This window comes from Canis lupus, chromosome 13 (assembly GCF_048164855.1).
Source record: "Canis lupus baileyi chromosome 13, mCanLup2.hap1, whole genome shotgun sequence".
NCBI classification, from domain to species: Eukaryota; Metazoa; Chordata; class Mammalia; order Carnivora; family Canidae; genus Canis; species Canis lupus.
This window is the reverse complement of record NC_132850.1, coordinates 46,526,172-46,549,604: the sequence shown is the minus strand read 5'-3', so window position 1 is coordinate 46,549,604 and position 23,433 is coordinate 46,526,172. Positions and strand designations below refer to the sequence as shown.

The window sequence follows — 23,433 nt, the reverse complement described above, 5'->3', positions numbered from 1 at the left end:
AATCTTCTGGATTTTAAAAATTAACTTGCTGGTGGGGGGGGGGGGTGCCTGGGTGGTTTAATCATCGTTATGTGTCCAACTCTTGATTTTGGCTCAGGTCCTGATCTCAGGGTCATGAGATCAAGCCCTGTCTCTGCTCCATGTTTGCTGTGGACCCTGCTTGAGATTCTCTGCCTCCCTCCCCCTCTCCCTCTACCCTTCCCTCTCTCTCCCACTCAAAAAAAGAAAAAAAAATAAGTTACTAGTATTGCAAACATCAGTGATTAAACCCTTGGAAAGATTCTTGCACACTTGTCTTCCTGTCTTCCTGGGATCCATTTCATTGCCTGGCTTCGTGACCCGTATTTTTTAATGGGGGTGTGGTGACATTCCTGTAATGTCCATCTGAAATCTTTGTTCAAAATGATAAAGAAACAATTCCATTTTTTTTTTTTTTAAAGATTTTATTTATTCATTCATGAGAGACACAGGGAGAGCGAAAGAGGCAGACACACAGGCAGAGGGAGATGCAGGCTCCATGCAGGGAGCCCGACGTGGGACTTGATCCCGGGACTCCAGGATCACGCCCTGGGCCCAAGGCAGGGGCTAAACCTCTGAGCCACCCAGGGATCCCGAAACAATTCCATTTTTAAAATAGCATCTTAAAAGTATCCCAAAGTAGCTACTCAAAAGTTACGGGCATATTTTCTTCCTGATTCATTAGGGATGCGATTGAGTTACAGAACAAAATCTTTGTTTTCCAGCATTCCATTTTGCAGTGATGCATGGTGGGTTATAGTCAGAACAAATCTCTGACAAGAGACAAACCCTTGCAAGTGATAGTTTCCACTGGGAAGTGTGACAAGCCCTTAACTATTTCGGCATGCATAGTGTCTCTATAATTATCATAGTTGAATGTAAAAACCTAAAGATAATATAAATTGTTCATGCAGTTAAACTGAATTGGAAAGCAATGTCTTTTGTTTTTTACAAAAGAGAGATAACATTTTTCCCTTTTTGCTGCTGTTCAATATTGCTCCTAGCAGATTTTATGTCTATGTTGTATGGAATAGTAACTTAATGCCAAAGATGTCCAGTAGCTTCAGATTAAAATGTAATATAACATACATAAAGCTTTATTGTTCCTTTAGGTTGTTGTTTTAAGCTGAAGTGGAATATTTCCCTAAATTCTTCAACAAATGTGTGCGATTTACAACTAAATATGCTTAAGACTTATACCAGTGCTGCTAAAGAAATAGGCCTTATGGACCTGTCAAATTATTTTCATGCAATTGTTTCTGTAGCATTATTTTTACTGGCAAATGTACAAGTTGATAGAAAAGGAAATAATTAGCTACTTTCAGAATTGCTGATGCATAGAACTAAAGGAGGCCAGTCTGTGCATCTTAGAGATTGTGACATTTTAAATTACCTGAATAATACAGGGAGCCGTCTTTGGACATAATTAACACCTTGCCTAATTACTGTCAGGTCTAGACAGAGTCACACTTTATTTATGAAATATTATTTTATTCAAACTTGCTTTCACGCTTATTATATTGCAAAGTTTAGATTTGTGTGCTGTTTTCCTAAGTGGAGCAACTTCTTTTTTTTTTCCTCTCTCTTTTTTCTTTTCCCTCCCCCTTCAAGTAATCAATGCACTGCTGAATGAGTTCATTTTAATGCACTCAATCATGCCTCTAATGTTCGTAGCTTACGGGCGCAAGCATCAGTAATGCAGGAATGTTATATGGCTTTAGTTTGGGCCATTTCATAAAATATTCATGGAATCAAAAATGTGCATCAAAATAGCGGCTGGGAGAATTACATTTATGTTCCTGCTTTTATGGCAGCTTCACATTTAAACCCATTTGTGTTAATATCTAGTCAATCTTCCTACTTTAAAAAAAAACTAAAATGGGAGAGATCATATACATTCTCTTTTGCTTAATATTTGTTCTAGACATCTGCTGTGATACAACAAATATCTATAAACTTTCAGAGATGTTGTGTAGGGAAAAGGGGTAAGCAACAATTTGGATAATACCCAAATATATAAAATCTTATTTTCTCTACATAACGTTTGTCTTAACATCCTACCAAGCATTTTGCAGTTTACCACACTGTTTGGGTATTATTTGTATTTTTAAATAAAGGGGTGGATTTCTTGTTGTGTGGGCTTTAGGTAAAGTGAAACTCCCTTGTAATAGTTTTATTTTGAGAGTGCACTTTCTTTTGCATGACAAACTATAATTGCATACCAACCTCCTTATTGTGTATGTAGATGTCATGTAATTGTTTTTAAAACAAACAAACACCAAAAACTGAGGCTTAGGATACTTCTATCCATACATGGACACTCTTGTTTTACACACTTGTTCTGTGTATCTCCTAGGTGTTTTCTGATAGTACTTCATATTATTGAGTAAACTGATTACTGATGGTATTGGTGGAGGGCCATCTCAACTCCCTCCCACGTGACATTTTGGTCCCATTTTCTTCCTTGATTCACTTGAAATATTAGTGAAGTCTCTGGGTTTTTGCTTAGCATTGAACCATGCATTCCAGGCACTTAGTTGAGCACTAGTTGTCTTCCTTGTTGAGGCTGCTTTTGCGATCTTTGTTAGGCATAGGAATGATGAAGATTTGCTTGTAATTCCTGCCGCAATGTTAGAAAGCTCCTGTGTCCCCAGAGACCTTTCCAATGGATGAATATTCCTGAGGGCTCCCCTTTTCTCTCCTGTATTCAGTTAACTTTTATTTTTGTGATACCCTGGTGTAATCCTTCCTTCTGCCCTCTTCTTCAATGGAAAATAATGTTACCACTTGATAATGCCGGGGAAGTACAGTTGTCTAGACATGTGTCCTTCCACAAGATTGGTTGTAGGATCTGGAAATCTCACCTGGTTCTGGTATTTTAAAGTTTATTTGATGACAAAGGGTAGACTATATATGAACACTTTACAGAAGTTACAAAGGGATGCTATGAACCAAAAAATTGGTTCATATTGAAAAAAAATGGTTCATAATCTTCATTTATTTTTACTTTAGCTTTATCAAAATGACCACTATAATGATGGCTTTTTGTAATATTTCTCTCAGGTATATTAAATTTAATTTTTTTCAGATAAAGTGGGATACATTATACCTTATTAATTACCCAATCTTAATATTAATATCAGTCTTTGCCCAGAAAGTAAGAAAATCTTTGAAATCCTACTCACAATTGAAAATATAAATTAAATGGAAATCATTCCATTGTTAACCATGCTTAAAGGGAAATACTTGCATATTTGAATTGTTATACTCCCTTCATACTATAGACTATATTTTAATATTTTAAAATCAGATATACCATATTATAATATGTGCTTTCAACTTCTGACCAGCCTTTAGAAATTGTAGCCAAGTCATTTGTGTGCTTATGATCATTTTGGATCAAAACCTTGCTGGCTTATTTACTGGTCTGTTTGCCACCAAATAGATTTAGGAATGCATCTCTACATCTGAGAAGGACTGGAAAACTCTACTTTCTTTGTTTAGGCACCTCGGTTTAAAGTAGAAACCCCAGTGGCCTCATCTGTGACAATGTGGTTAAGGAAGGGGAAGTGAATCCGTGAGTAGCTATGTGGCCACAGCTGACTAAGTCCGGGGCACCCTAGGAATCCAGGAGCCCAGTGGATGTCAGCACACAATTTATGGGAAAGTAGGGAATTTAGATGCAGGATGCATAGCTGGTTTTACATCAGACTCCTTCAGAAAGACCAGTCAGAAGCACATCAGAGGCTAATATCTGTGCTTTTATATTAGAAATTACCTGCAATTGCCTGAATAGAGTCAAGAATTCTAAAACTGGAAAATACTAGAAACCATAAAAACATTGTTTTTAACTTGAGAGATTTATGTCTGAAGAATGTAACTTACTTTACCCAAGTTCCTGACTCTTGGTTTGTTGGCTAAGAACTGGTGTGGTAGAACCAAGTGGCATGGGTTTTTGATGGTCCCAAGTTTAAATCCCAAACATTACTTTTTAGCTATTTAGCTATTTGAGTCATTTAAACTTTATGTGTCTTAATTTCCTCCTTAGTGTAAAAGTGATAATCATATATACTGCATCAGTTTTTGGAAGGTTAAGTGAGATGATGTATGGGGGAAAAACCTTCTATTTTGACGAGCACCCAGTAGGCCTTCTGGAAAGAGTAGAGCCCTGTTCTCTTTCACCTGAGCACCTTGGACCAGGCTCCTTCCTCATGGGAGACCTTAAGTTTACTCTCCTGAGAGCTAAACCTTGGCCAATAATCATGAGCTAAGTAAGACACTGATATGAGCCCTCAAAGCCTCAGTAAAAATCAAACTCAACCTCATTCTAAGGTTGCCTGCCATAGTAACTAGCTGCCACCAACGTTCCCGAACCCCCCTTCATTTCTGCTTAGACAGCCTGTCCAGGATGCTGAATAGCACCAATAACACAGCAGAGAGTCTGGCTGTTGTGGAATACAATGACATAATCCCCACCTTTTTCCACTATTCCCCACCTTCAGCCCTCTCTCCATTTCCTCCACCTCTTCTTTCCCTACTTTCTACCTTTCTCTCCCTCCCCCTGCCTCTTCTTTCTGTTCCCAAGTAAATCAAATCTTGGACATGGCCATCAGTTCTCATAATACTATTTACATCTTTATGCCTCATTTGCATCTCATTATAATGAGTTGGGTTATCCAGAGCTTCACCTCTTGGCTCTCCTTCTGGAATTGTGATTCCGTTATTTTATAACACACCTTTGGATCTTCTTTCCATCTGGCTATTGTGTGTAACCACAGATGCCATTAGGTCCTTCCTAGTCTCCTTATAGTCCCAGCTTTTTTTTTTCTAGAACTATCTGGTTTACTCACAGTTCCTGTAAATACCTTTCCCTATTCACATGGCCAAAGAGAAATATGTACCTATACTTTATGAGTAGATGGATGCTGGATGGAAAAAAAAAAAAAAGAACTCTGGCATACATCTTTCTAGGAATACAGGGCTATACTTTACAGGCAGAAATATAGTTAACAGAGGAAACATAACACACATATATGTCAGTGCTCCATTTGAGTTTTAAAAAAATGAGGGTCATGGGTATTTGGAGAAAGGTGTTTCTAGTGAGAGGTGCTACAGGAGAAAGATGAGAAAGTATGCCTGCTGTTGTGGGAAATAAGAGAAAATTTGTGAGTTAAATGTGAAGATATACTAGAACAGTGAACTTCAACCTTGAATATTTGCATCAAAATGAAAGAGGATTGGGCATTATTTTTAAAATAGTTTCTATCATATATTTTATTACAAAACAAAAATATTTTGATAGAAACATTAGACAACGCTGATAATCAGAAAGGAAAAAGAAACTATCCGTCATCTATTTAACACTGATAATGCTTTGTAAATGTTTTCTGATGTTTTCCAGTATTTTCGCTTATCACAAACACCTGTCCATGTAATGAAATATTCTTCTCATGTTTATGGCTTTGTAGTCTTGTATCATGTGAAAAGTTCATAATACAAGTTTCTAAGCGTCTGTCCTGTACACCTTCCCCCCTCTATGGATGTGTCCTTGTGCACATGACCTCCTACATAGTGCTACAAGGGCTCAGACTGGCCATGTCTTGACCCAGCTCCTTTTAGAGATTATTTGCTGATTGTCTACCTCTGTTTATTGTATTTCTTTGTGAATGCTATTCTGATTTATGTGTGTATTCTTGAATATTTCAATACTAATTTGGACAGCAAATTCAGAGCAAAAACAGGGAAATTATATGTAAGAGTCACGGCAGGGGCTGCAACATCCTGTATAATCTAACCTGTGATATGTAAGGAAACCTATTTGAGAAAATATACTGAGCCTGATAAGACTTCCATAGATTCGTTTAATCAATCATGGTAGTCCTGTTATAAAGACTCAACTACATTTTTTGGAGGAAGAATAGGTTATAGTTAGAGAATACTAATTTAGGTATTGAACCTGTATTGGTCCATTTCTCACAATAACACCTTGAATAGTTTACACTGTTATCCTATTTTGCAAAAGACTTAAACTCACACACAGAGAGGGTAGGAGTAGCCTGAGGCTGAACAGCGGAAAGGGTAAAGCTGAGAAAGAAACGCAAGCTGTCTGCTTAGAGCCTGCACTCATCCTCAACCACTACTATGGGAATGCCTACATACAAGTGCCTTTCCAGTTCATTTCAATTTAGGTAACTCCCAATACCATAAGAGAGTTTTTACACTATAGGATATTGTGAGGATTTTCACAAGGCAATTCACACGTAAAATACAATCAACAGTGTGGAACTGCAAACTACTCTTCCAGAAATGTACTTGCTCGTATTTCAAGGAGTGAAATCACTGAAAGCTAATTTAGAGTTTTGGCTTTGAGAAGATATATTTTGAACTGTATTATAAAATATAAACTAGAAAGGCAGTTAGGTTGTATTTTAATTATTAAAAATGACATGGAGTATACAAATGCCCCTATAATAATTGAATTTGAAATTTGTAACAGACCCATCCTCTCTCAAGGCACCTGAATTCTTCTTGGGAATGAAACAGATGCTGTCTGTTGAAAAGCAGTGTAGGATAGTGGTTGAGAGCACGGCTTTGGATTCAGACTGCCTGGATACACTAACCCACTAAACATGCAATCATGGGCAAAATTCTTAACTTCACTTTCTCTTCTGTAAAATGGAATCATAACAATCCCTTTTTCACAGGAGAGTTTTGAAGATTAAATGAAAAATTCATATAAACCATATGGCAACATTACCTTTCATATATAATGTCAAATAAAGGTTAGCTAACAAAATTGCTATTAGTAATTGTTACTGGGTTTCACACTGTTTCTAGACATGTGTAATCCTAGCCAATTTCTACTTGCCAAAACACATCCCTCCAGGAGGAGTTCATCCAAAATCATTGCTGAATCTGAAGTCCAAATAGAGATCACTCCTTTCCCAGCTTAAATCCTCTTCATCCTTAGACATTCTTAACTGTATTCCAGGGTTTCCACCCCCCTTTAATAGTAAAACATAAGATGTATACAAAATTTTTTGAAAATATGTTCTGGCCTGTGTTTATATTTATGAATGGCTTTTATTCTTCAGGTCAGCTTCTGGAAGCTGCTGAGCATTATGAAGCATTCCATCAATTGACGGAAGGGCGGATATGGAAGGATGAGACAGGCCGCTTTCTCAGCTTGTTGGCCTGTGAGAGTCTCCTGAGGACTTACAAATTACTCTCAGACAAAATGCTGGAAAATAAAGAATACAAACAGGCCATCAGAATTCTAATAAAAGCTTCTGAAATAGCCAAAGAAGGTGGGTGGAAAAGCACACTCTCACATTGCTTCCTTTAATGGGCAGACACTGCTTCTCCCAAGAGTGAAGTAAAAATCCTCAAGTGTTTGGGTGATTATTTCCTATGAAATGCAAAGACAAATGCCATCAATATACTTTCAAATTTCACTGTAAAACAGAGGTGCCTTCGTGCTGACAACAAGAAATCCATTAATTTCTTGAAAGCTCTATCTCCAAAATTACAACCCTCTGGGAGTAGTGTTATAAAACAATGAACCTGTAATGAGAAGGTAAGGTCATTTGCAAAAGTTAAGGGCGTGTGTGTGTGTGTGTGTGTGTGTGTGTTTTAGGTTGTATATTTTTTTCCGCTCTGAGAGATTTTTATTGTAAATTCCCTGTAGTCAGATCATTGGGAAGATAATGACAAATATTTAGTTAGAAGTAACAGGAAAATAGAACTCTGATATGTTTTGAATCCATGCCTGTCAAAAGGTGGCCTTTGCACTGGCAGCATCAGCATCACTAGAAGCTCCTAAGTAAAGCAGAATCTCAGGCTCCACCCCAGACCTACTGCCTCAGAATCTGCAGGTTAGCAAGTTCCCCTGGCGATTCATATGCACACCTGCAACAGTAAAAACGCTTTCATGAGAGCTGATCGTATCCTTAATATGGTGTATCATGTGTATATCATTTGTATATGTATATAAAATATAAAAAAAATTTGGAGCATATATTCCTAAGTTTTTACTTGGTGAAATGCAAAGATATTTTATTACCACAATTTATCAATAGAGTAGACTTTTCATGAAGGAGAAAAAGAAGCTCTGTGCTTTTCAGTGTATTAGCTCAAGGATATGTTTAATTGATTGGGTTATGGTTTATTTGGAGTAAATAGGCCTGAATTTCTGGTTGTGATTTTAGTTTTCTAAAAGAGTAAAAGTAAACATCTTATCTTATTCTGTTACTTCTTTTTAATGATATTATAATATTCATAGGAGATCACCCTCGTTGCAAGATGTATCACATTGAATGAACTGCTTTTGAGTGACTGGTGATCTAGTACCTTCCCCAAAGGGGTAAACACTGACATAAATAGTTAGCTCTTAGATCAATTTCAGCAGCTAACTTTAGTCACATGAAAAGTTATGTGGAATCTCAATGTAGAGTAATGTATCAATCAGGAAAAGGTATTTTGCTTTAGGTTCACAATTGCTAAATGTAAGATAGTTTACGAAGGAAGGAAGGAAGGCTCCAAGGGTCTGTTTGCCCAGTCAGAGCCTTCCAGGCAGTCTTCCTTTTAAAAGCATCTCTTACTTTTCAAAGGACAAATAAGGAGAACAGGAGAAATCTTATGCTGTAATAATTTTTTAAATATCTTTTAAAACTGATAAATATTTGCCCCCATATTTCTTGTATGACAAAGTATATAGGTTTAAGGGATCACACAGTATCTTTACAAGAGCTCTGACAACTGAATGTTCTGGGACAAAGCATTTCTTCTTGCAATCATGTCCTACTTTGGTTAAGGAGCTTGATGCAGCAAACTGATGATTGCCTGCCTAAGGCACGCCTTCCACATTGGTTTACATAATATTTAAGGAATACCGACATCCACTAGGGGCTAGCTCCTTTACTAGGGCACCTTGGTATAATGCGCAAGGATAGCACTGGCCATGCTGTGGTTTCATAATTCTATGATTCTATTATTTTCGTATTTCAGTCATTCATTGGCCTTTAGTACATCACAGAGTTGTGCAACCATAAACACTACCCCATACTCACTAGATGTCACTCCTCATACTGTACTTTCCCTCTCCCCTAGCAACCATTAAAGCTACCTTGTGGATTTAACTATTCTGGAAAGTTCATATAAATGGAATCATAACAGTGCATATCCTTTATGTCCAGCTACTTTCACTTAGCATAATGTTTTCTTGGTTCATCCATCTTGTAACATATATTACTACTACGTTCCTTTTTATGGCTGAAAAATATTTCATTGTATGGTGATGTCATATTTTCTTTATCCATTCATCAATTGGTGAACATTTATGTTGTTCCCACCTTTTGTCAATTATAAATAATGCTCCTATGAACCTTTGTGTACACGTTTTTCATTCTTTTGTCCCTAGACCTAGAAATGGAATTTCTGGGTCATAGGATTACTCAATATTTAACTTAAAGACGAGATGACATAGAATTTTCCAAAGTAGCTGTCCCATTTTACATTCCTACCAGCAATGTGTAAGGGTTTCAATTTATCCACTTTCTCACCAGTGCTTATTTCTGTCCTTTTTTTAAATTTCTGTCCTTCTTTTTGTTTATAGCCATATTAGTAGGTGTAAAATGGTATCTCACTGTGGATTTAATTTGCATTTCCCTGTTAGCTAATGATGTTGAGCATCATTTTGTGGGCTTACAGGCCATTTGCATATCTTCTCTGTAGAAGTATCTATTCATATTCTTTGCCCATTTTCAATTGGGTTGTTGTTTTATTATTGAATTAAGTATTCTTTATATATTCCAGATGCAAGTCCTTCATCAGATATATGATTTGAAAATAATGTGTTTTCTTTGCACGTTCTGATATCCATTGAAGCACAAGTTTTTAATTTTGATGAAGTCCAAAATAATCTATTTTTTTATTTTATTGTTTGTGTTTTTAGTATCACAACTAAGAAGGCTGCCACAAATCCAAGGTCATGAAGATTTGCTCCTACATTTTATTAAGAATTGTATAATTTTAACTCCTATGTTTAGGTCTATAATCTATTTAAGTGTGTGTGTGAAGGGGGATATGAGGAGGGTCCAAATTCATGTTTTCCATGTGGGTATCTAGTTGTCCCAGTGCTCTTTGTTGTATACACTACTCTTTTCCAATAGTTTTAGGACCCTTGTCAAAAATTAATTGTCCATAAATGTGAGGGTTGTTTCTAGACTCTCAAGTCTGTTGTGATCTATGTATTTGTCCTTACTCCGCTACTACATATTCTTGATTCTTGTATTTGTGTAGTAAGTTTTGAAATTAGTAAATGAGAGTCTTCCAATATTTTTCAAGATTGCTTTGGCTACTCAGCATCACTTGCACTTCCACATGAATTTTAAGATTAGTTGGCCCATTTCTGCAAAAAGGACAGCTGGAATTTTCATAGGGATTGAACTGAAACTGTCAAGCAATTGGGAGAATACTGCTATCTTAACACTATGACTTCCAATCCATGAATATGGGTTAACCATCCATTTATTACATATTCCATTTCTCTCAATAATGTTTTGTAGTTTTTAGTGTACACAACTTGGCCCTCTGTCAAATTTATTTGTAATGTTTGATTTTTTCTGATGCTATGAGAAATGGATTTTTTTCTTTCATTTTCAGATTGTTCATTGCTTGGAGGTAAAAATAAAATTAACTTTTGTTTATTGATTTTGTATCCTGCTAAACTTGTATATTAGCCTTAATGGTTTTTTATGTATTCTTCAGGATTTTTCCATATAGAATATTATGTTATCTGCAAGTATAGCTTTACTTCTTCCTTTCTGATCTTGATGCTGAAGGGTTATAGAATATACCACCCCAACAACCACTTTGGCATAAGGAGAATTTTGAGCTAAAATCACTTGAAAAATAAGAGATACAACAAGGGCATGTAATCTCCCTGTTTCCTCCTGAAAACAGGAGATAAAAGTTGTTGTGAAAGATGCCCTTCCTGTACCACAAGAAAAGAAACATTCTTCTGTGAGGAGAATTCTGTACAAACAGACTTTGTTAAAATAATCGTTATTTGCCTTTAGCTTGCCTCCATTGCTTGGTTGCTTTTCCACAATTGCCTCTCTTTGTTCAACCCAATGTTAAAGCATGTAGATTTTGCAATTTCTTTGGTTCTTCTTTCCTTATGAAGGCTCCCATGTCACCTAAAAATTATGTACATTTGTGTGCTTTTTCTCCTATTAATCTGTTTTATGTCAATCTAATTCTCAGGCCCAGCCAAAAAACCTTAGAGGTCAATGTTTGCCTCCTTTACAATGCCTATCATATTTCTTGACTAATTGCTCTGGCTCAAATTTCCAGCGTAGTGTTACATGGAATTGGTTCCAGGATACATCTTAGTCTTCCTGCTGATCTTAGGGTGAAAGCTCTTGGTCTTTTGCCATAAGAATGATATCAGCTGTGGGTTTTTTGTAGATACTCCTTAATGTTATTAAGTTCCCTTCTAAGTTTATTGAAGATTTTTATCATGAAAAAGGATTGCATTTTGTCAAATGTTTTTTCTGCATCTATTAAGATGAACATTTAGTTTTTATCCTTCCTATTAATATAGCATAGTACTTTGATGATTTGCATAGTACTTTGATGATTTGCATATCTTGCATTCTTGGGATGAATCCCATTTGATCATGGAATATAATCCTTTTTATATGTTGCTGGATTCACTTTGTTAATATTTTGTCGAGGCTGTTTGTGTCTATATTCATGAAGGATTGGTTTGTAGCTTCCTTATGATGTCTTTATCTGGTTTGATGTCAAAATAATACTGGCTTCATAGAATTATTTGGGAAGTGTTTTCTCCCAATTTTTGGAAGAGTTTGTGAAAAATTGGTATTGATTATTCTTTAAATATTTGGTAGAATTCACCAGGGAGGTCCTCTGGGCCTGGGATTTTCTATGTGGAAAATAGTTTGACCACTAATTCAATTTCTTTACTTGTGCATTTATTCTGATTTTCTATTTCTTCTGGGGGCAATTTCATTAGTTTACACCTTTCTAGCAATTTGCCTATTTCATCTGGCTTATCTAATTTGTTGATGTGCAGTTGTTCATAATATTCCCTTATAATCCTTTTTACTTTCTCTAAGGTCTATGGTGATCCCTATTTCATTCCTGATTTAAGTAATTTGAGACATCTCTCCTTTTTTTTCCTGTTCAGTCTAGCTTAAAGGTTTGTCAATTTTGTTGACCTTTTCAATGAAACAATTTTTTAAAATTTTCTCTATTGTTTTTCTACATTTCATTTATTTCCACTCTAGTCTTTATTATTTTCTTCCTTCTGTTTGCTTTGGGTTTAGTTAGTTCTTCTTTTTCTAGTTTTAGAAGGTGAAAAGATGACCCTTATTTTTTTAAAATAGACATATATAGCTATACATATCCCTTTAGCTATACATGTCCTGCTTTAGCTGGATCCCATAAGTTTTGGGTTGTTATATTGTTTGTTTTCATTCATTTCAAAGTATTTTCCAGTTTACCTTCTGAGTTCTTCTTTGACCCACTGGTTATTTAGAACTGTGTTTAATTTCCACATACTTGTGAATCTCCCCTATGTTTTGTTATCTATTTCTAATTTCATTCTCTTGTGAATACCAACTTCTCAGTTGGATCTACTACCCTGACAACTGTCCTTAATATTGAAACCTGCTTTTTCCTCCTTACCCCCGCTTAGCACCCTCAATTTCCCTTACCTTGCTGTATTATTTTCTCCCAGAATACTTATCACCATACAATTTACCACATAGTTTATTATGCTTATTATGTATTTTGTATCTCTTTATGTCCCTTCCTTCTAAAATGTAAGCTCTCCAACGACAGAAAGTGTTTCTGGTTAATTTACTGGTGATTCCTAACCCTGGGAAATGAACAAGGGGTAGTGGAAAAGGAGGTGGGCAGGGAGTTGGGGTGACTGGGTGATGGACACTGAGGGGGGCAATTGGTGGGATGATCACTGGGCGTTAGGCTATGTGTTGGCAAATTGAACTCCAATTTAAAAAAAAATTTTTTTAATTTACTGGTGTATTCCAAATGCTTAGAGCTGTGCCTGACACAGAATAGGTCTTCAATAAATATTCAGTGAATAAATGAATTAGTGAATATATGTTAGCCAAATAACAATGGAAGTTTAAAGACATGTTTTAATGAAACATTTGAGTTACTCCCAAACACATTGTCTCTATCCATTAGAGACAATGACCCCCTCTTTAGATTCTCTGTGGGTATACCAGTGTAAGAATGGACGATTAGATCTTGAAAATAAAACAGTATTTCCTTTAATATGAATGATTATTGAATCATTAAAGTCAATACTACTTTAACCCACCAAATAAACTATACAATAATATAAACAGTATTTTGCCCTTTTTTCCTTTGGTATATGTGTCATTCAACTTCAATAATGCTGACATTTTCCTCCATTATTTTATGCTTTCACTTTGTCTTAATTTTGTGTCAGTTAGTAAGCAGGAAAAGTTCTTGTGCTTAAATCCTATTTTATGGCTAATATTTAGTGTGACTCAACTGTTTAAATTAGCTGCCTCAAAATCTATCAACAAGGGTCGATTTTTCTGTTCTTTGCTCGGCTGCCCTTTGGTTGTAAATGGTGATATTATATCAGCACATGCCACTGTTGGTACTTTAACACAGTTACAACATTTAATAGAGCAAGTACAAATTATGAATAATCAATGTTTAATTATCTAAGAGGCAACTTCCCCCCATAACCTCTCCCTCTTACCCTGTCCTTTCCTTGCCTAGTTCCATCCTTATCCTCAGCACTTATAAACCTATAGCAGAGAAAAAGTTAAGGCCCAGACAAACTGTAAGAGTTAAAATTCCCTAGACTGGATCATTGGCACCATCAACTCCACTGAAGTGAGATCTTGAGGGTGTAATTCTCTGCAATCAGTGAAATTGCTTGAGAATAATAATAATATTGTCACTGGCACTTGCCATCCCATTTTCTTGTAGTCTTTCAGTTGAGCCACTGCTTCACAAGTGGTAATTCAGTAAGTGGTGAGAATGAATCCAGTATGGAGAATCCTTACCTCCTGCTGAAACCCATCATGGTTGGAATACAGAGTTCAGAAATCTAAAGTTGTACCCTAACTCCTGGGTAATACAAATGCTGGCAGGTGCCCTTTAGATTTCTACAACTTTCTATTGTTTTAAAAAGCAAAAATTCCGCTTGTTATAATATGTTAGTTTCTTTAATGCCATGGCAATTTTTCTACATTTTCAACTTTAGGAAGTGACAAGAAGATGGAAGGAGAAGCTTCCTATTACTTGGGCTTAGCACACCTAGCTGCTGGAGAGTATGAAACAGCATTAACAGTAAGTTGAAGAAAGCTTTCAATCGTTGGAGTTTTTAATTTTTACTATTGTATTAATTCTACTTTATTATATTTTTTATAAAACCAATAGAAATTGATTGGCCTCTACCTTTATATAGAGACTAAAGCAGAATAGCAGTTCTAGAAGCAGAAAAAAAATATTTTTATTGCTTTAGTAGGCAATATATAATCAATTACCATGAAGTGCTTTAAAGAATATATGGAAGTTAAATATATGGAGTAATGTGACCCTCTACACTCACTCCCATACCTTTGAGGATAAGAGGATATGGATTTAAATGATTGCAAAAAGTAAATAGTAAAAAAAAGAAAGAAAGAAAAACAACCAATTACAGTAAACTTATTATTTGGGAAATTTTGCTTAGAAAATACTGTGGTTATTAAATAGTCAAGTAAATTGCATTGCTATGGACCTTTGTGGCAGGAGGCAGCAAAGATGCAGGGCACTGGTAGTTCCAATCTGAGAATTACTCTGCTTCATGATAAAAATCAGTGTTTGCCTATTTTATGACCAGAGTTCATATGTTTGGCTAAAAAACAGAAAAATGTCAAAAGCCATCTTTTCTGTACTATAACAGAATTCATTTTTTTCTTTCATTTTTCTCTTACTTGTAATATATTTACTTTCAATATATTTCAAGTGTAGCTTCCTATTTCATTTCACATATATCTCTTGTAATAATTTTATCTGATATACAGTATTGGCTTTATCTTTAGCTTTGAGGATTTCTGATTTGCTGTTTTGGATACTTGTGCCAAGTAGGATTCTTATATTTGGGCTAGATATTTTTCTCTGTCACCCTTAAAATTGGGTCATTGTGGGAAACTTAGATTACTATAGATGGCTCTTTGGTTTAATACTTTTTGGTCAATGACATATATTCAGCAATGCTGTGTTCCAAGGAACACAGAAGCCAGCACTCTTTAGGAGCTAATTTAATGAGAGTGGCCATAATATAACTTGAGAACATAACTGTAATTCAAAGCAGGGTGAATGGATTTTCTGAGTCCAGAGGTAAGAGTGGTTGATTCCAAGATCAGGAAGGTTGCACGGAGAGCTTTTGAGGAACAGGATTTCTACAGACAGAAAGTGTGGGAGCCAAGGATGATAGAACATTAGACACACACATATACACACACACACTCAACATGAACATACTCAGTATGTTTGGGAAGCAATGAATTGTCAGGTGAAGTATGAAATCAAGATGGAAAATTAGGTGAAAACTAGCTTATAAATTGTCTATCTTTCCCCTTTTCTCTAATTGGCAATACAAACACATGGCTGAATAAATTCAGACAATATAATAGAGTTTACATTGAAAAAGACATTTTCCCTTCATCTTGGTACTCAGTCACACACAGTTTTTTTCTCAAAGGCAAATGCAATTACAAGTAAAATATTAATATATATATATATCATATAAGTATATATACATATATGTTCTTTTGTTGTTTACAAAACTGTAGCATTTTATATGTAGTGTTCTATGTCTTGAGTTAACTTCTTCTACACTAATGCATATAGACATGCCTCATTTTTTTTAAAGATTTTATTTATTTATTCATGAGAGACACAGAGAGAGAGGCACAGACACAGACAGAGGGAGAGGCAGGCTCTCCACAGGGAACCTGTTGAGGGACTCCATCCCAGGATCCCGGGATCATACCCTGAGCCAAAGGCAGACGCTTAATCACTGAGCCACCCAGGCGCCCCAGACATGCCTCATTTTAAAGAGCCACATGATGTCCCATGTTATAGTTGTACCATAATGGATTTAACCAGCTCCTGTTGGAGGGCATTTAGGTTATTTCCAATTAGGTTTTATTACAAAAGGTGTATCAGTGAACAACTTTGTGCCAAAGCGAGAGGTGATCTACAGAATAAATTCCTAGTGGTAGAAATGCTGGGTCAGAGAAGAGATGAATTACATTTTTTTCTCTAAGCTTCCCTTTAAAGAAGCTTCATCAGTTTATATTCCTACAACAATAAATGAAGGTGCCTGCTTCCTTTGGACATTAGGCACATATGTGTAATATGTGTTGTGAATATTTTTCCAGACCATTGGTTTTTTATCTTATTTATGAAATTTTTCCATGCTAAATATCCATGACCAAATTTATTGATCTCTTTTTGCATGACTTCTGGACATTCTTAGAAAGACTGTCCTCATTCCAAAATTATTATTTAATTTTATAGAGGGTTGGAGGGTCTTATATGCTTTGTTGAGGAGTGTGAAACTCATATGTTAAGCAATGTGGGATTTTTAATGATTTTTGATGAGGCTGGTGACATGATCACATTGATGTATTCACAACTCTTTATTAACCACCTTCTATAGGGCCACCTGGGTGACTCAGTGGTTGTAACATCTGCCTTTGGTTCAGTGTATGATTCTGGGGGCCTGGGATTGAGTCCCACATCAGGATCCCCACAGGGAGCCTGCTTCTCCCTCTGCGTATGTCTCTGCCTCTCTGTGTCTCTCATGAATCAATAAATAAAATCTTTTCTTTAAAAAAAAATCACCTTATATATGACAGACATCATGCCAGGCACTGGATCTGGTCTATAATTTTAGAAGATAATACTACTGGTATAATCTAGTAATGAACGATTGAAGAAACAATATTTGGCATCTAAGGAACAAATTTCTTGAAACTGTTACTCCTTTCAGAAAAGTATTGAAATTGTTTTTCTGAAAGTATGGAAACTATAAGCCAAATATGAACATGTTTGTATTAGCCATATGACCTTGGACAAGTCCTTTAAACTCTCTAAGCCTCAATTGCCTCATCTATCCAAGGGAGCTAATAACTATACTTACTGTTTTAGAGTGTAGTGAATTGAATGGTGGCCCCAAACATCCACTTCCTAATCCCTGGGACCTGTGATTGTTACCTTATTTGAGAAAAGAGTCTTTGAAGATGTACTTAAGTCAAGGACCTTGAGATGAGACAGTCACCTTGGATTCTCTGGGTGGGCTTTAAATCCAATGACAAGGGGCCTTGTAAGAAAAAGGCAGAAGGAAATTTGAAACAGGCCAAGGACAAGAAGACACATACACACAGAGGAGACAGCCATGTGAAGAAGGTGCAGAGATTGGAGTCATGCTGCCACAAGTTAAGGAATGCTTACAGCCACCAAAAGCTGAAAGAGGTAGGAAGGATCTTCCCCCAGAGCTTTTGGAAGGAACACAGCTCTGCTGACACCTTGATTTTAGACTTCTAGCCTTCAAAACTATGAAAGAATCAATGTCTTTTATTTTAAGCAATTTAGTTTGTGGTAATTTGTTATATCAGTCCTAGGAAGCTAATACATAGGGTCATTAGGAGAGACCATTGATACAGTTCTAAAGGAGTACCTGCCTTGTATAATATAAACCTTTGGTATTTGTTAGATTTTATTATTTTTACTCTAACCTAAATCTCTGGACTTCAGTGATAGTAGAGAAGATGGAGGGAAGTAGTTCAGAAGTTATGAAGGACTTGGTAATAGAATAAGTATAGAAAGGGAGAGACACATGGGTGCCCAAATGGGCCCTAGGTTCCTGGCTGTGGAACTGGATGGATGCTGGTGTCATTTACTGAGCTAGGAAATGCTAACAGATATCCAGGCATGGGGAGAAATGGGGAGTTCATGCTTGAATGTGCTGAATTTGAAGAATCTTGGAGTTATCCAGAGAGAGATCAAATAGTGGTATATGTAGGTCTACAGCTCAAGAAGAAGTCTAAATGGGAGATATTATACACATTTGATACTGTATAAATATGCAAGTCTTTGGCATATTGAAACTGTGGAGTGGAGATTTCCTAAAGAGCATTGATAATGATGAATGAAAAAGGCCTAGGGCCAAGCTGGGGTATCCAAGGAGGTAGGAAGAAAACCAGAAATAGATGATCGCATACAAGCCAAGGAAACCAGGCATGTCTAAAAGACAGAAATATGCAAATACCTTCTGCCTCCTGGCCCAGGGCCAGGAATGGGTTGGAATGAGAGAGCTCCTGACAGAGTTCCTGTCAGAACTCAAGCACTTCCCCAGTACCTTGATTAGAGTGAGGGTTAGTTATTCTCCTCATTTAATTCTCCAGCTGGGGCGAGGGGCGGTGGGGGGGGGGGTGCTTGGGCACCGCAGCAGGCCAGATTCCAGGCCTGGGGCTCGCTGCTACAGTCAAGAGTAGCCTTTGCAGGTGGCAAGAGCAAGAGACTGTCTTCGGAGCCCAGGTCTCGCTTGTGATAGAAAATTGTTGTCTTTTTGGAACAAGGCTCACCCAGAACTGAGGATTTACGGGAGCTAAGCTTGAAGTTTGGTCCAAGTCCATGGGCAACGCTGCAGGACGTTGAAGGATCTGTTGTCAGATTTGCATGCAGGATGCGAGAGCACAGTAGAGAAGGCATCAGGTCCATAGGATATGACAGGAGGCAGGGAACAGGTACGAGAAAACACCAAGGGATGAGAAGCTGGAGTTGGAGTGTGACCGGGATGCAGAATGGACATGAGCAGTTATACCTGATTGGGGGCATGGAGGTCTCTAGCTCAGACTGATTTTAGAGGGCAGCCTGTTTTTGCTGTTGTGCTGTTCGGAATGAAACCGATTTCCACAAAACCTGACATCTTGCTTTGATTTCTGATTGAAGGGCATGGCATGTCTTTTCCTTCTCTCTAGTACCTAACTTTAACCACTTTCCATGCTTCCTTTCCAAAGATAAACGGACTAAAACCCACAGCAGGACAGAGCACTCCTTATTCAGTGAATATATTATAAAAAATTACATGATCAATAAATAGGATTGATTCCTCGATTGATTGATGAGATATCTGCCCAGTTATCTAATCACGAAATAAGCATCTAACATACAATTTTTTTTCTTTTTTTATTTAAAGATTATTTATTTGTTCATGAGAGAGAGGCAGAGACACAGGCAGAGGGAGAAGCCATCTCCATACAGAGAGCCCAATATGGGACTCAAAGCCCTGAGCCAAAGACAGACTTTCAACCACTGAGCCACTCAGGTGCCCCCCTCCCCAAATTTTTCTTTTGAAAGAAAGGAAAATATCCTACCTACCTCCCCACCCTGTGCTGTATGATCAACACTATCTTCATCTGTTTTAAGGCATTGGTGGTATTGCTGTCACAGCGTAGCTGTACAGAGGGGCAAGAATGCCCTGAAACCAGCTTGGTCGTGTTGGAGCCAGCCTGAGACAGCTAACAGTTCACTTCAGCATTTCCCTTCTCTTTCACAATCAGTCTTTAATTCTTGGCTTCAAGTCCATATACTCTCTTTATTCTCTCCTTTGTGTTTTAAGCTGATCATCTGGAATATTTCCAAATTTTTAGTGCCTTGCTCTACATTCAACCTCTTTCTCTTAAAAATTTCTTCCTTTCAATAATGTTCATCTGTTACAGATGTTTACACGATTTGTATTTGTTCAAAGAAACTTGGCTTAGAGAAACCTGTCACTAGTAAATATTATTGGTTAATAGTTCTGATGATCTGACACAAGGGATTTTGAAATTTTGGTACTGGATCTTAATTAAAGAGCTTTAATTTATTAATAGATGATTCATATGTAATCCTAGAGTATGTTGACAAGCGTATGAAGTTTGGTCACCCATTCCTTGCCGATAAAGCAGTGTTTATTAGATGATAGAATCAAATAACGGATTGATTTAGGGCTGATATCCCTGCAAGTGAGGAAAGGGGGTTTGGGGAAGAGAAGTGATAGTTACCCTAACAAGCCTATGCATGAAGTCAAAGAGACCCTGACACTTAAAGGTGAGAGAATGCTACCTGCATTTGGCAGGTGCTAAGAAAAGAAATAGTAATCCCCTTTGGCCATCAATTTAGACTTCCACATGTCACAAGTAGGGTAAATTCTGAATTTTAGATGGTAAATGTATCTTATGAAGTCCTAAAGTTTCCAAGGTAAAAATATTTTACTGAAAGTCACATTCAAGGCTTTTGCAAAGTTGGACCCATTTCCACAGTCAGATACTGCAACCATAAGTTAATTCAAGAAAAGGGAAGGACCTTCTTTAGCACTGTGTTTTTCTGCATGAATTTTCTTCATCTCTGAATATTCTGTTCCACTTAATAATTGTAGGAACACCAACTTTAACAATTCTCAGTACATTGAGTGAGTTATTTGCTTCTTAATATTTACCAATAATGTAGCCTATCAAAAATTATACTATGAAAGCAAAATTTGTCATATTGATACTTCATTTGCTTTTATAGTTCAAGATTCATCACATGTACTATTATTTAATTATTCCATATATAAAACAGTAGCCATCTTTATTTTTGCATACTTGTCAGCATCTTTATAATAGCCTAGAATGCTTCTAACATTGGTGTTAGCTTATATATATGGTTAATCTAAATCTCTAGCTATCAGCATCCCATAGAAAAACACAAATAAATAATGTATCAGAAAAAAATAGTTACACTAATATTCTAGCAACTCCTGGTTTGTTGATAAACATTCTCAATAAAGGTTATGGATATATTTGTGAAATGATACATTCTAGGGTTTTGCTAGGTAATTGTAACTAAATTGTATTTATTCTTTCAACTCAATATATACAAACAAAGGGAAAGCCATTATATATCAGAAGGCATTTTTAACAAAGAATGAATTCTTTGATTTATAATGTTTAGCTGGCAAAAGTTTGGTGGGAGATAATTCTTGCAGTTTCCATTTAGTCCTTTCTCTATTTAGTTTATTACCTTCTGCCTTAAAAGTCACCCCATCCTTGATAGTGGAGGTTTTTGATTCAAATGACAATCTAGCTGACATACAGATACCTTGGCAGATTGCAGAATAACATACATCAAACGAGTTTCCCTTTTGGTCACTTTTTTAAGTGAAGACTTTTATCTACCACCGAAACTGTTGTGTAACTCAAATAAGTTTTAGTTCCTCATAGTTTAATCTCAGTATGGTATCATATTAAAAGAAAAAAATCCAGCCAGCTAAAAGAAAAGTAATTTCAATTTCTACTTACTTGTCCTCAAAGAACAGTAAAAGAGATAAAATTCTTAACTCTCAGCAACATTGCTTTTTAAGATCCTCTCTCCTTCCATTTAAGAAGATTTTCAAGTTTTCTGTCTCTAGGTTTTCTGAAGCCTGTACCTTCATGTCACTCTCTAAACCTAAAGTTCCTACCTGTATTCCACTGGCTCATAGCTCACCACTCCTCTCCCTCTTATCCCTTTTCTCTCCCTGATGAAGGAATGGTGGCTCTTTGCGGCAGGTTCATTTATAATCCCCTCCCACCCCAAATTATAACTCTGATCTGCATGATAAAACCCAGGAGGGGTGGGGCTGGCTTGGGGGAAGAAAGGAAGAAATACCAAATCAGACAAGCCAGAATGAATAGACTGGAAAACAGTTAACAGTTAACATAGAATAACTATGGGTTAACATAGAATAACTAAGGGCGGCAGGGGGTGGGGGGTGGGGGGTGGTTAATAGTTAACCTTGCCTTAATTATTTTTTATTCTCTTGCACTACATGTGACAGATTCTTGAACACTACATGTCATTAAAAAAGAAATGAAAGAAAAAATAATAAAAGGCGAAAGAGGAAAAGAAAGTAAAGAAGCCAAGGCAAGGGAAAGATCAAGAAAGAGGCTATCCTAAAATCTTTGAAAAGGGCAGGGGGGTTGGGGGCACCTGGGTGGCTCAGTGGTTGAGCATCTGTCTTTCTCTCAGGGCGTGATCCTGGGGTCCTGGGATTGACTCCCTCAAAGGGCTCCCTGCAGGAAGTCTGCTTCTCCCTCTGCCTGTGTCTCTGCCTCTCTGTGTCTCTCATGAATACATAAATAAAACCTTAAAAAAAAAAGAGAGAGAGAGAGAGAGAGAGAGAAGAACGAGGCTATCATTCAGGTCCTTTGCATTATTCCAAATATTCCAACTCTGCCAAGTTCTGTACATGTGCAGTATATGAAGATATGATGCATTTTTCCACTGGATTGTACCTACTAATGTATGTGGGCTGAATGGGTTTGTCTGTAACAGCATTTGCTCTTGTGCCATCTGCACTTTTGCCCTTTCCTGTCTGATTCCAGCTCCATGTAAAGGACTGTTTGGAGCCAGTTTAATATGCTTACCATGATACTCTCTGGTGAGAGTTACCTGGGATGGATACAAATGCTCACATCTGCTACCAAATCTTTGACTAGTAAAACTTTGCATAAAGTGAAGGCGATAAATAGCATTTCTTGAATAATGACCTCCCAACAGTCTTCTTAAAGTATATTGAACAACTCTTTGAAGTGTGAGGGCAGCAAAATGGTTAAGATGGTGGGCTATAAAATCAGGTTAATGGAGGCTCAAATCCCAGGTTTGCTGCTCCCTCATCATGTGACATTGCACAAGTGACTTAAGCTTTCGAAGCATTCGTTTCTTCACTTATAAAATGGGAATACTACGACCCTCATCTCAGCACAGCTTTATGATTGGTAAGAAAACATGTGTAAAATTTGTGGTATAGGATGGAACATAGAGAGAACCCTAATTATTATATCACCATTAATATGCATAACAGACTTATTTTCCAAAGTGCTAGACAGTCAAACATCTATAAAATCACTATTTTGGAGTATTGCTCTGGGCCTCGGTATTCCTAAACCAATAGTTAATAGTTAACATAGAATAAAGTGTTAAATGTGTAGGTGAACATCTCCATCAAAGACATTGAAGTAGGAGTTTATTTAGGAGATAGATTACATGATAAAGAGAGCACCTTTATATAATACAGTTCAAATGTATATAGCAATAGCTCTAATCGTTCAGTGGTCAAATATTTGAGCTGACAGTAGGTTTTGATGTACAATCTTTATATGGGAGGTAACTATGGTATGGAAAAAGCCTACGGGACTCTAGCACATGGGCTTGAAGACCTGGAACTTAGTTCTGTGTACCACATACTAGCTCTTGACCCTAGTTTGGTCACTTAACTTCTTGGAGGCTCAGTTTCATGCATAAAATAAGGATGACAATGGCAGC

General features: G+C 36.8%; 1 protein-coding gene across 5 annotated transcripts in view; it reads left to right on the top strand.

Annotated features, from left to right (window-relative positions):
- The window catches only part of TTC29 (tetratricopeptide repeat domain 29), a 244,607-nt gene that overhangs the window by 75,964 nt on the left and 145,210 nt on the right, over positions 1-23,433 (top strand). For all 5 annotated transcript variants that reach the window (XM_072773528.1, XM_072773529.1, XM_072773530.1 and 2 more), the window contains exons 7-8: positions 7,113-7,325; positions 14,315-14,400. In XM_072773528.1, coding sequence (XP_072629629.1) covers positions 7,113-7,325; positions 14,315-14,400 — 299 coding nt within the window. The remainder of the gene's footprint in view (positions 1-7,112; positions 7,326-14,314; positions 14,401-23,433) is intronic.